We start from the raw sequence: 13,296 nt of genomic DNA, 5'->3' as shown, positions 1-13,296 counted from the left end.
TAGTTCTCTTGGTACAAGGGAGAGGGGTGTCAAAAATCTGGAAGTTTTTTGCGTACATACTATGTGGTTGAACTCTAAAGGAAGAAAATTTAGAGAAAGGGAAATATATTTGAGAGTAATTTATTCAGAGGTTGCAGAATATTTTATCTAAGTATCATTATAAAATCAATATAAACCAAAATTAAGGCCTGAAAGAGCACGAATTTGGAAAATTTAATTTGAAAGATGTCAGAAAAAAACTAAATTTTGAGTTCATTTAGTGGATTATGGCTGATTTCTGCCAGATCCACCAAAGTATTCATTAAAATTCTTCCTTTAAAGTTAAAGTTTAGTAATGAATTCTTTTTAGCTCTCTCATTAAATCTAGTTCTGAGCCAGATTATCTTCTTAAAAGATTGCTAGGGTTGGTATAATGATAATCCATGTTGACATCCTATTGTTAAGTAAATATCATACCAATTTTTGTTGTGCCCTCTGTTGAACCCATCTATCTTTATCTATGGAACGTTAGCATCCTATTAAGCATGTAGAAATATTTTGTTGTAATTTGGTTTACACAACTATATGTGTGATAGTCCTGAGTGGCTGGCAATCAAAGTAATTGCAATTTGAAACCTGCTAGTACCCTTGGCAGCTGGAACTAACCTCAACAATTTTTCATTGTTTGATCTATAAATACAAATCTCAATATTATGAACCCTCTGAAATAAAAACCCTTTAGTCAATTAAAAATCAAAAGTAATTGACATGTACTGAAACAATAAAAGTTGCTTTGATTTGCCCTTTTGCTTTTGTAATAAATAACCATTACTATCTAACCCAATCCCTTCAACCCTCAAACAACACAGTAATTTATCACTTTAAAAATAATGCTACCCCAGTATTCAGAATATGTAACAGTGGAATGACTTCTAGATATTATAAATCATGTAGCTTTTCTTTTTTTCTATGCAATGCTTCACTTTTACATTTTTTGACATACAACTGGGTGGAAATTGTTAAAAGACATTATGCAGTGCACTGTCTCGCCAGGTGTTGCACATCATTAAACTTATTGTTTTAAAAACGAATGCCCCTGTAAACAATATGTGTGCAACAAAAAAAACAGAAAACTGCTAATGAGAAGCATTACATACTGTAACAGTCTGAAATCATAATGACTAGTAGCTGTGCACAATTTCAAATCAAACCCTTTTTTGAGAAAAACATAATCATATTATACACCAATTGAAACATCTTCCAATGTAAATAGACCTTTAACACTTTTAATAACCATGCATTAATGTGTCATTGTTTTAATGCTGGAGTTTATTTAATTATTCATTATGACTCCTGATAAACAAAAGGTCTATTAAGAAAAAGTGAGATTTTACCTATGACAATGGGTAAAAAAAACAAAATTCAAACTCATCAAAATGGAAATCTAATAGTTCAAATTGGCAAAATCCAGTAAGGGGCTATCTTTAAGCAAACCTCAAGTAAGCTGCCTCTTCCTGACTGACATAAATTTCACCCATGAATGAAAAGATACAAAAAACTATATGCAGGTCCAAACAGGAAATTTTTGAAGACTTTAAAGCTATCAAAATCAATACTGTTATTCCAAAGCTCATAGAAATTGATATGGAAAACTTTTAAGTTGTGGTATAGAGGTCATTGACCTTGGTTGCTGCACAGGCGATTAAGGTTTGATTTAAACTCACAGCCAGTTTGCAGAGTGTGGCACTTTTGCTCGAGATCTCAAGTGCACAACTCGGAAAAAGTTGAGTGCAGGTGCAAAATTTTAGGTTTTCAGGTGCAAGTTCAGACGGTTATTTAACCTCGAGTGCAGAGTTCAGCTATTTTTTCCTCAAGTGCAGCTAATTTTAGCGATTTTTTGCCTTTTTGGGTAAATTTTCGAGGTATAGGTGCACTTTGTCAAAGTGTCTGTCGAAGGGCCTAAAAGCCTTCCTAAAAATAGAAAAATTAGGAAAGCGATGTTGATTTTAAATGCAAACAAAAAAATTAGAAGGAACAGACTAAATTAAAGAAAACAATTCTCATGTTCTGTGTAACAGTGATGTCACCTGATTTAAATGTTGAGAATCTCTGAATCAAAAAGAAAAGGTTAAATTAATTTGTATGACGTCATCTAAACTTTGTCATCGAGATGTTGACATTAGACTGCTTTTTAAGAGCAACTTAGGCGGTAAAAACAGCCATAATGCCCCCAGTTTTTTTTTGCACTCTTATGGCATTTTTGGATATGTCACAATGTAGACGGTTAGTGTAAAACGCAGGTCACAGGTCACGGGTCACAGGTCAGTGTTGACAAGTTAGCTTCAAGTACTGTAAGACACAAAGAAAATGTTTGAAAAACAGTTGTTAATGTCAAAAATATAATTCCACAGGTATTTTATTGATCTAGAACTATTTTTAAGCCAAAAATCTATCCACGTGCTTACCACTTGCTTTCGCATTTTATGTTGTGTATAACACAGACCTCTAATACTTGAATTATATATTACACCTATATCACACATGTAATACCTACCTACCTTTGATTACCTTTGATGTGTTTCAGCAAATTCTCTGCTCACTCAACCCGTGGGGTCCGGTGTTTGACCATTTCAACAATTGAATTCGAGTCAGCCATCCTGTAAGGGAGATAGGCAGGGAGCAGTGGCTGGTCGGGAACATCTTGCAGAAATTGATCAAGTTGTTTTTTGAAGGAATTTTTGGAACATTTGGTCATGTCACGTATTTTTCTTGGTAACACATTGAATAGTCTTGGACCGGTGTCTGAAAGGCAGCTCTTCCAAATGTTCTTGTTCGTTGTATTCACTGGTTTGAGGTGGCATTTTCTTCCCAGGCGTTGGTTTGTATATGAATAAATACCGCCTTCCCCTTCACCATAGTTAAAATTTGGCACCAGTTGTTCGATTATACACCATGTATATATAATTTGGTATCTTTCGCGTCTTCTCTCGAGACTGTACATATTGAGGTGTTTGAGCTTCTCCCAATAATTCAAATTGGGTGGAAGTTGGATCCCTTTTATAAAGGATTTTTGCAGATACTCCAGTTCTTGCATCAGGGATCGCTTTGTAGGAGACCATAGCTGGGAGCGGTATTCCAGATGTTGAAGTACCAATGTCTTCCAAAGAGTGATCATTACTGATTTATCTCTGGACTTGAAGGTTCTGTATATCCAGGCACTTATACCCTTGACTCTGTCAGTGATCGTTTGAATGTGCATTTCATATGACAGGTTGTTTGAGAGCAGGATACCCAGGTCTTTCACTGCACTTTTTATTTCGATTGGCTGCTGTACATCTGATTTGTAGACTGAGTGTACTTTCAGTTGTTCATTTTTTCCGTATGCAATGTGTTCAAACTTTTTTCCATTGAGCTCCATATTGTTGATGGATGTCCAGTCATAGACAACGTCTAGATCATCTTGAAGCAAACTCACATCTGCAGCGCAAGATATTGCCTTCATAAGTCTTGTGTCATCAGCAAAAGATGAGAGGATGGAATGTTTAATCTTTTCGTTTATGTCACTGATCATTACCAGAAACAAGAGGGGGCCCAGAACTGAGCCTTGTGGAACTCCGCTTGTAACTTTCGCTTCATCTGATAGGAACGTGTTTATGGAAATTTTTTGGTATCTCTCAGTAAGGAAGGATTGTATCCAGTTCAATAGTTGTCCTTTGATTCCATTGATTTTTAGCTTGTGTAGCAAGATGTGATGGTCCACCTTGTCAAAGGCCTTGCTGAAGTCAAGGTAGATTACATCAACATTTTCATTGTTTTGTAGGTGAGATATCAGTCTTTCTACATGAGCCAATAGTTGACTCAAGCAAGATCGCCCTGGTCTGAAACCATGTTGTGTTGGATTGTATAGGTTGTTTTCTTCAAGGTGGATTTGCAATTTCTCTCTGACTATTTTCTCAAATATTTTAGTGGTAATTGATGTCAGGGCAACAGGTCGATAATTCTCTGGTAAACCTTGATCTCCTTTCTTGAATATTGGTGTAATGTGGCTTGTTTTGAGAATTTCAGGTGTGATTCCTTTGTCAAAGTTGTTTTGCCATATCATCTTAAGTGGCTTAGAAAGTGATTTCTTGCACATTTTGAAAAACTTTGCTGGCAAGCCATCTGGTCCCGCTGACGAGTTGGCTGGAATAGTGTCAATTTGTTGGATGAAATCATCTTCTGTGAAAGTAATGTGCTCAAGGGTTGAGGAGTCTTTTGTCTCATTTGAATTCAGAAAACTGTAGTCTGTTTTGGGAGTGGTAAATACTGAACAGTATTGCTTTTGTAAGATGTTTGCCATCTCTTGCGAGTCAGTTGTTAATTTGTTGGTGGTTGGATTTTTCAGTGGGCCAACTTTAGGTTTAGTTTTTGTGAATCTTTTTGCATAGGAGTAGAAGTATTTAGGATTGCTTTTGATTTTCAGTGAGGCATCCAGTTCTGCTTTATCGCGCTCATTTTTGTGGGATTGCTGTAGCATCAGTTCAATGTCAATTAGTTTCTGATTTGTTTTATTAGTTTTGAAATTCTTTTTGGAGAGTCTTTTACGTTTTCTCATAAGAATACGACGATCTCTTGGAATCTTTGAAATTTCTTTTGGAGGTTTTCTCTTTGGCAAATGCTTTTTCACAATCAGAAGACATTTTTCAAGGAAGTTGGCATATTGACGATTTGGGTCATATAGATTTATGTCCAGTTATTGAGACCAATTAATCTCTGTTAATTCTTTGTTAATAATTTCCCAGTCAATTTTATCACTTTGGAAGTTGTAGAGGTCAAATTTGCTTACTAAGTTACGTTCTTCAGTTTCTCCAAATTGATTATCAAAATTCAGATGTGTTGTAACATCTACAACAAGATGATCTGAATAAATAGAAGGTGAGCATGTGTAATTAAATACAGTGTCTGTGTTGTTTGTGAATAGAAAAATTATCTTTTCAATGTTATATGCATATTACGTATGTTATATACAAAGAATACGTATTAAAAAACATTGATCTCACCTTTTGCTTTAAACGCCCCCTTACAGGAAAATAGCTATTTCACAATCACTATGTCATATCTCATTTTATCTCATGCATCACCTTGGGTATGATAACAAGAATTGATGAAAATAGAATAGCATCAATGGGATTATATTTTATAAATGTTTCAATATTATCTCCTGCTTTGTATTTTTGATAAAATGACATCACTATTTTCATATCTCTCAAACAGCTCTCTTGGAGTATTTATTGTTTTCAAAACCTGTCAATCAGTGTCAATGTATATCCACTTGCATCGTCAGCATCCTATTATACATGAAAAATATTTTGATGTTAATTAGTGGATAAAACCTCATACTTTGAGATAACGTCATTATTTACATAATTTAATTGTCATTTGTTGTCAATATTCGGGGTTGATGATTTGTCGTTTTAAGTCTTCTAAATAACATATTTTGATATTTTTATTTTCATTACATATATATAATATTTTCCAAAACTTATGTTATGAGTTGTATGTTACGAGTGCATTACAGTTAATCCGGTCTGTAATTTGTATGACCTGTGACCTGTGACCCGTGACCTCATGTGACCTGTGTTTTACACTAACCGCAATGTAGAGGGTATTTCCTGATCTGGAAGCCCAATTTTCATTTGGGTTTCGGGGTTGTAAATTTTTAGAAGGATGAGCACACGGCAATGGCAGGCATGGATAACAGTGAAATTTGGCAGAGACACTCTTGAGAATAAACTTCTATAGTTTATTTTCCCAAAAGTAATCACAAGAATTTCAAAAAGCAAATTTGAGAATATCAAACGAATATCAAACATCAACTCAATAAATCAAATGCCCCCTGTTCGTCCGTGGGTTTGCAAAATAATATGTAAAAAAATGAATTTAAAAAAGAGTGCTTAACACATTATACCTTCTGATAATTAGTCAAGTTGTCAAAGAAACATTCTATGATCGATCTGTGATCAGGTAAAATTCGCAAACTTTCTGCACAGGCAAGTATATATAAAATAAGTTTTTTCAAGGGAGGTCGTCAGTAGTCCGACACTTTCTAGTCCGACAGTAAAAATGTCCGACGTTGGATTTGACGAATGCGTCAGTATTTCGACAACAATTTTGTCCGACAACGAGTCAAAAAAAACATATGAAAAACGAAGTATGAATCGGAGGCACATCTTTATAAAAATCCAACGTTCCGATTTTGAGGTCAGGCCCCTAAACCCGAGTTTTCTTAAATTTTGGGAAGCTTGTTAGGATAGGCTTTCAAGAGTCAAGAAATGGGATTTAGCTGTTTTTACGACCCTTCTTTAGTGATTTACAACCCTTCTTTAGTGATTTACAACCCTGGTTGGTCCTTTATTTCTAATTATGTCAAAATCTTTTATTAATATATTCCCTGTGAAAAACCCTTATTCAACATTCGACACTCTAAAATCTTTCCTTTTCGGACAAAAGTGACGTCGTAAAAAAAGTCTTCCAAATTGTAAATTTATTTTAAAGATTCGGACTATTTTAAGTGTCGGACTAGTGACATGCACCCTTTTTCAAAAGCAGCCATATTTGTTTACAATGCCAATGCTACCAGCATAATCGAAAAGAACGTTTATCTTCATATACTCCGATTTTATTCCGGTTTCCCCGATAATTTGTACTCTCGGTAGTATATTCTTTGGTAACATGTGCTTCAAAAAATTTCCACCGCGTGGTGGACATCCTTTTCAATCTTCTCAAAGTTTCGGAAGGACGTTTCGCTGTCTCAAGTTAAATTTTATACCTTTTCTGTCAATATCATGGCACATTGCTGCTGCTGCTCAGTTGATTCTTTGGTGAAAACTCTGTCAAGTAGCTGGAGATCTGAGGGCAACAAGTACTTTTCACAGGCTCATCAAGATGGTCTTGCACCAATCATAAAGGAAAGTAGATTACAAGAAGCCATCAAATTTTATCACAGAGCACTTTCAGCAGCTTGTGAAAACAAAGATGATGCAGCCTCAGCTTGCAAAAACTTGGCAAAATCTAATTTTGGCTTGATATGCCTTACTGATGACACAGAGGCTGAAATTAAACTTTTCAAAGAGTGTTTTCAATTTTGCAGCAAATCCCTTGAATATGGGCGTGATTGTAAATCACTTGATTGGCTAATGGATGTAGATGCCCTTTACCGGACAGTATACTTCCTCATCTGTGACCAATTTGATGTATTGAGCACAGAACTAAAGATAAATCTTTTTGAATCTTTGGCATCTGTAGTTTCTGAAAAGGATCGACTCTATCCTGATATAAACCATCATTTGGCAGAAGCTTGGCTTAGTGAAGCATGTATGGCTTTAAATGATAATGATTTTAAAACAAGTCTTAATGCATTAAAAGAAATGTATAGACCTGTGGAAGAAGTCAAACGTTACGGAAAACATAGAGATCAATTGATGACAGATATTGAATGTTTTGAATGTGACATTACAATTCAAATGGCACGCACTGAATCAATGCAAGCAATTTCAACAGGTATGAATGTTCAAAACCTATAGCCAATTATCCACAATTTAGGCTCTGAAAATTGCCAATTTATACTTCATCATATTGTGTACTAAGGGATCCTCGACAAAAAACTTTCGAATTTTTTATCGGCATTGGGCCGATAAGGGGGTGGGGGGGGTCCAGCTACATACCGATAAAAAAACAAGTATTGGGACGAAAATCTTTTCAGCCTATTTCTTTCTGATTTCGTCACAAACTCCACTGAAAGCATACAATTTCACTTGCTTTTACCTTCGCGCACAAATTTGCAACTTTAAAAGTACAGTTTTGAATTAGCTTTGATGAAAAAACTATTTTTTCATTGGCCAGCGTGTTGCCGTTTCCTTCGAAATGTTGCGACTTTATCGTGTTTTTTTGACTTTCGTTTTGATTTAACAATATCAATGCGGGTATGAAAAAACTCAATGTTGGTGCAAAAGAGACACAAATGCGACGATGACGGGTGGGAAGGCGAGATCAACGTGATGGTTGACATGATTGGAGAAAATTGTGTTTTCGAAGATGTAAAAGTTGGTTTCGAAAAATTTTGGCCAATAAGAGCAAGGGGGGGAGGGGGTCTGAAGCTTATCGGCCCAATGCCAATAAAAAATTCAAAAGTTTTTTGTCGAAGACCCCTAAAGTGAGGTCTGGTAGCATATAAAAACATAAAAATACTTCAGATGGTGATAAAAGCGTGAAATTTGGCACAGATGATCCTTAGAGGGTCTAAAACTTAATTTTAAACAGTAACACCAAATTTTGCCACCTGGCCACCTGCCAGATGACGTCATCAGGTGCCTGGGCAAGAAAAATATTTTTTTGAAAATATTCAAAATCTGATGGTTCCAGCGGAAAGAGCATGAAATGCTGATGAAAATCGAGGTATAAAACATGCCTTGAAAATTTTCGAGTCTGGAAAATTGCGTGGGTTGCGTGGGTCAATATTTTTACGTGGGTCCGTGGGTCAAAATATTGTTTGAGTGGGTCAAATTTTTTGCATGGGTCAAATTTTTTGCTTGGGTCATATTTTTTGCGTGGAAAATTTTCAAGGCATGTTTTATACCTCGATTTTCATCAGCATTTCATGCTCTTTCTGCTGGAACCATCAGATTTTGAATATTAAGAAAAAATATTTTTCATGCTTTTATCACCATCTGAAGTATTTTTGTGTTTTTGGATAATTTTCAAAAAAAAGTTGAGAATATCCAAATGAAAATTCACCATTCTTTTTTAAAAAAGGCTAGTATCTCATGATACACAGCTGAGTTGATGTTTTTGTTGCCTAAGATTTAATATCTGCAAAAAATTTCCTTAAATAATTTTCAATATCCAATAGTTATCGGATAGTTGCGAGTACAATATGAGAAATATTTAACGAGTTCCGAGATTTGTCCGTACGATATTTTCTGAGCCTTCAGGCGAGGAAAATATACGGAAAAAAATCCAGAACGAGTGAAATATTTCCATATTGTACCAATCAGATTGCTGATATTTTTTTGGATCGCCGATAAGGTTACTTAAGGAAGGGTAGAAGTAGAAGGGTATATTTTTTAGCATTCAGGAATCAAAGATTTTGTGGCTGTAAAGTTGTAATGCACTTAAATTTATAAAATGAATTGTTGTAGCTTAATTTACAAAATACTATGAAAGTAATTTCAGTTTTTGTTTCAAAAGAATTTATATTGCAACTTTGTTCTGAGGTTATCAACACTTCTATTATAAGGTGATACATTGTTGGAGAATCACTTGCTTGAAGATGCTGATTTGAATATGGATTTGATTTACACAGTCATCGATTATTACAGACATGCTATGGTCCTCACTCGAGGTGTTGAGGTTAGTAAATCTCTCTCTTCTTTAGTTTGCTGCAGTGTAGTAAATAAGATTGGATGAATTCTTGACTCGTATCTATATATCCAAGATGTATTATTAATTTTGGTGGGATAAACTTTCGCTGGAATTAAATTTCACAGATTTGGGTGTCATCTGCAAAAATCTGTGAATTATGTTCCAATGGAGATTTGGAAGGGCCTCATCCGCAAAATATTTTTAAACAAAACTCAAAATATGTGAAATAAATACTATTTGAATGATAACTTACATCAAAGTGGCGCAAATAATGTGTAAAAGTCACCGAATCATGAAAATATTGCCAATAGTGCCACCTGCGAAATTAAGTCCCTGCCAAATTTTTGAATTTTGCGGATAGGCCTTTCTGCGAAATTTAATCCCTGTGAAAGTTTATCACATTAAAGTAATATTTTCAACAATATTGCTTGAAACCAGAGTTCTTTACTACATTAAACTTCATCATTTCACAGATTGAATTGGAAGCTATGGCACTCAGCAAATTGGGAAAACTTTACGATCAGGTTTTGAAGATCAAGCATCGTGCTTCTGATTGCTTCCATAAATGTTTGCAACTTGCAGCTACACTCGTCCCAAGAGTACTAACGTCTGAAGGTGATTTTTAAAGTGTTTTAGAAAAGTTTAATAAGAGTAGTGTACTTTGGCTGAGGGTGAGCATTATTCTTATCTTTGTATTGTTCTAAACAATAGGCCTATTGTTCTAACTCCGAAATCTCATCCTTATTCTTATAAGAAAAAGCGTGTATAAACCCTGGACGAAGCAAAATCTAATGATGTGGATGCAATTGCTTCAGGAGCGTCATATCTATTATTCCTTTAATACTTGTGATTATATAATGCGTTTTATGTATGCAAAAAATACTACTTTGCTTTACTTTTGAAAAAAAACTTATCAAATATATGTAGATCAGTTTGTCAAACTAAATTTCTGATTTAAGTAATTATCAATTATTGGATTTTCTCTTTCTTGTTAGCTTGGTACAAAGTTGCAAATGAAACCCTTATGAAGTATCAAATGGAAAGCTACTCCCACCAAGAACGAGAAAGACAAAAGGAACGTCAAAAATATCTCGATGTAAGTTTGTTATCATCATCATCCAACGTTTTTGGACCTACCTCGGAGGTCCTTAAAAGACAGTACAGTTTAAAAAAAAGTTTAAGCTAAATTGCGGCCAAATTAAGATATTCTCCTTGACATGCTATGGAGACTGGGCTGATTATATCTAATCACTAAAAACTTGTTTTTATACACACACAGGAGCTGAAGACTGAGCTGAAGGAGATTTCTGAAGCAAAGAAGAAATGGAAAGAGCAAGGTGGAGAATTCCTTATGTTCATTTACGAAAAGTTTCCACCAAAAGTAACGTGTACGATACCTAAGAAAGAAGATGTTGTTGGTAAAGAAATGACAAGTTTAAAGAAATTGTTTCAAAAGGCTGTCATTTATTACCACCCTGACAAACAAGATGTCGAAAGGTTTGGAATGAAGTGGAAAGTTTTAAGTGAAGAAATTACAAAAGATTTGTCAACCTTTTACGAAATCACCAAAGGTCTTCCACAACCGACAGAAACTGAAGAAACTGAAGAGTGAGTCATATGTATAAGCAATGTTCTTGATTTTGGATTTTTTTGGCGCAGTGAGACTGAAAAGTAAGCTCTGTTCGAGCCTATGCCCTTTTGTTATTTGATTGATTTGAAAAAAGTTTCAAACGATTTCTTGATGATTTTTTCTAAATTTCATGATGAGTCTCACTGGTGAATGGGCCAGTTTAGTCTGATGGAAGTTATCGTCAACTGTCATGAAAACCCGATTAAAAACAAATACTTTTCAACGTTTGACCGATGGAATGCATACTACACCGTTAGTAAAATGCCCACTATTAGTACTCGATTGACACTTTATTGACTTTGAAACTCTCAATATCGTATTTATTGCTGATTACGTATCATATCTATATGTCAATAATTTTAGTTTATATTCTTATGAAAGATTTTTAGCCATATTTATTTACATTTTGTTTCAAATTCGTATACCATTCAAAAAGTACGTACGCTCGAAAATGGCAAATTTTTGACTCCCCCCTTGTACGCTTTCGTACGCTTTATGTGTACCCCCCCCCCCTTCAGCGTACGTACGCTTTTTAACCAAAGTCGAAACTTGAAACTCTTGTAACAGTAGAATATGTAGGTATCCAATCGTATTTATAACAAAGTCTCAAGAAATCAAACGAATCTATAAGATGTATGAAAATATTGCCGTTTTTCTCTCAAAAAAGACAGTTTAGGAAAAATTACGAGCGTACGTACTTCTCCTCAAGGACCCCCCCCTCGTACGCTTTTGGGAGTACCCCCCTCCTCCCTCCTCTCGAGCGTACTAATTTTTGAATGGTCCCTTTGCAGCGTTTCCGAAATATAGAAGAAACTTCTTTATACCGTCGCATAAATGATCAGAAAATTTAAGAATTTTAATTTGAGTCATTTAATTTGGTACCGCCTAAATCCGGATACATTGTTTTACGCTCATTTATACATAATTAGTTTATTGTAGGAAGTCTATATATTAGGTATATCTTATTTAGTTTCTTCAAGTTCACATTCACTGTTCATTTATATTGAAGATCTGATTAAAATAGTAACTGAAAATATTTGTCTTTATTCAATCTGTATTGAGGTAATAACCTACAACCGTCACAAAATTAAATTCCCTTTTTCGGCCGGCCATCTATCAAATTCAAGTTAACTTTCTGCCAAACATCTTACTTTGAAATCTTATTTTGATCCAAAACAGTTCAAAAGACAATTTTCGGTCTTGGATATTGAAATTGAGAAAAGGCAAAAGTTCCAAATTTACATTTGAATGTTCATTTGACCTAAATGACTTCACTGTAATAAAAAGGAACGAAATGTATTGTATTTTTAACGATTTCATTTCCGAGGAACCTCGCCCTGAAACTGAGCATGAACCTGGAAAACAACCAAAAATAACTCTAAAAAAAGAGGCATTTTTGGAATTAATTGGCATTAAAATGTGTACTGATGATATTTGAATACCAAATTTAAGGTATTTTGGATATAAAGTGAGATAAAAAGTTAAAGTTTTTGAAGTTGTTATAGACATTTTTGTAAGTTTTAAGAACTAATATTTATGTCAGTTGTGTTGAACTGTTAAAAGTATTAATTGCGTATTCCGTAAGGAAAATTGTGTATGTGTTCATCGTATTTCGTAAGGAAGATTGTGTGTGTTCATTGTATTCATAGTGTGCAGAGGGATCTGAACCCCCCCATTAATATTTCATCCCACCCTATAAAGGTATCCCCCCTATTTTTAAAATTTTTTGATCCCGCACCATTTACAGGGGTCCGAGCCGGGGTTCAAACGCTTTTGTTCAAACACAAAATTCGAACATTTTTATTGGCAATAGTTAAAAAACAAGGAAAAACAAAATCTGATTCAAAACAGAGTGCAGTGAGAATAAATCAGATAAGTCGAAATTATGTGATATTAAATTTTATTGACTTAAATCAACATATAACATAAAAAAAAATTTTTTTAACCAAAAAGTTACTTCCCCCCACTATCCCCCCATTTTTATTTGATCCCCCCTATAAGCTCAAACCCCCCATTGTAACTGGAAAATTGTCCATCCTCCCCCTATAAAGCCTTCCTTGAAAACTCGGATCCCCCCCCCTAAAAAAAAGGGGGGTTCATACTATGGTATTTTGTAAGGAAAATGAAGTGTTTTCCCCGTTCATCGTTTATCTTAAGAAAAATGTTAAGAAAAGTGTTCAATGGGGCCTATTTTTAAGTGCGAGTGAACCGTCCTAGATAATTTACTCGAATCTCGTAAGGAAAACGAGGTTAAACTGATAACTTTTGAGAAAAATTTCCGACTTAGT

At 34.7% G+C, this 13,296-nt stretch overlaps 1 protein-coding gene across 1 annotated transcript; it reads left to right on the top strand.

Moving 5' to 3' along the window:
- The first annotated feature begins 6,721 nt into the window (after positions 1-6,721).
- Positions 6,722-12,042, top strand: LOC136820026 (uncharacterized). Its single transcript, XM_067076265.1, has 5 exons — positions 6,722-7,518; positions 9,254-9,366; positions 9,852-9,993; positions 10,374-10,474; positions 10,658-12,042. Exons 1-5 carry the CDS (start codon positions 6,804-6,806, stop codon positions 10,988-10,990), a joined length of 1,404 nt encoding a protein of 467 aa, XP_066932366.1. The 5' UTR covers positions 6,722-6,803; the 3' UTR covers positions 10,991-12,042.
- Positions 12,043-13,296: the final 1,254 nt, after the last annotated feature.

The sequence above is a fragment of the Clytia hemisphaerica genome, unplaced genomic scaffold, assembly GCF_902728285.1.
Source record: "Clytia hemisphaerica strain Z4C2 unplaced genomic scaffold, Clytia hemisphaerica genome assembly, whole genome shotgun sequence".
Lineage (NCBI taxonomy): Eukaryota > Metazoa > Cnidaria > Hydrozoa > Leptothecata > Clytiidae > Clytia > Clytia hemisphaerica.
The sequence above is the reverse complement of the archived record's forward strand: the minus strand, read 5'-3'. Positions and strand labels throughout refer to the sequence as shown.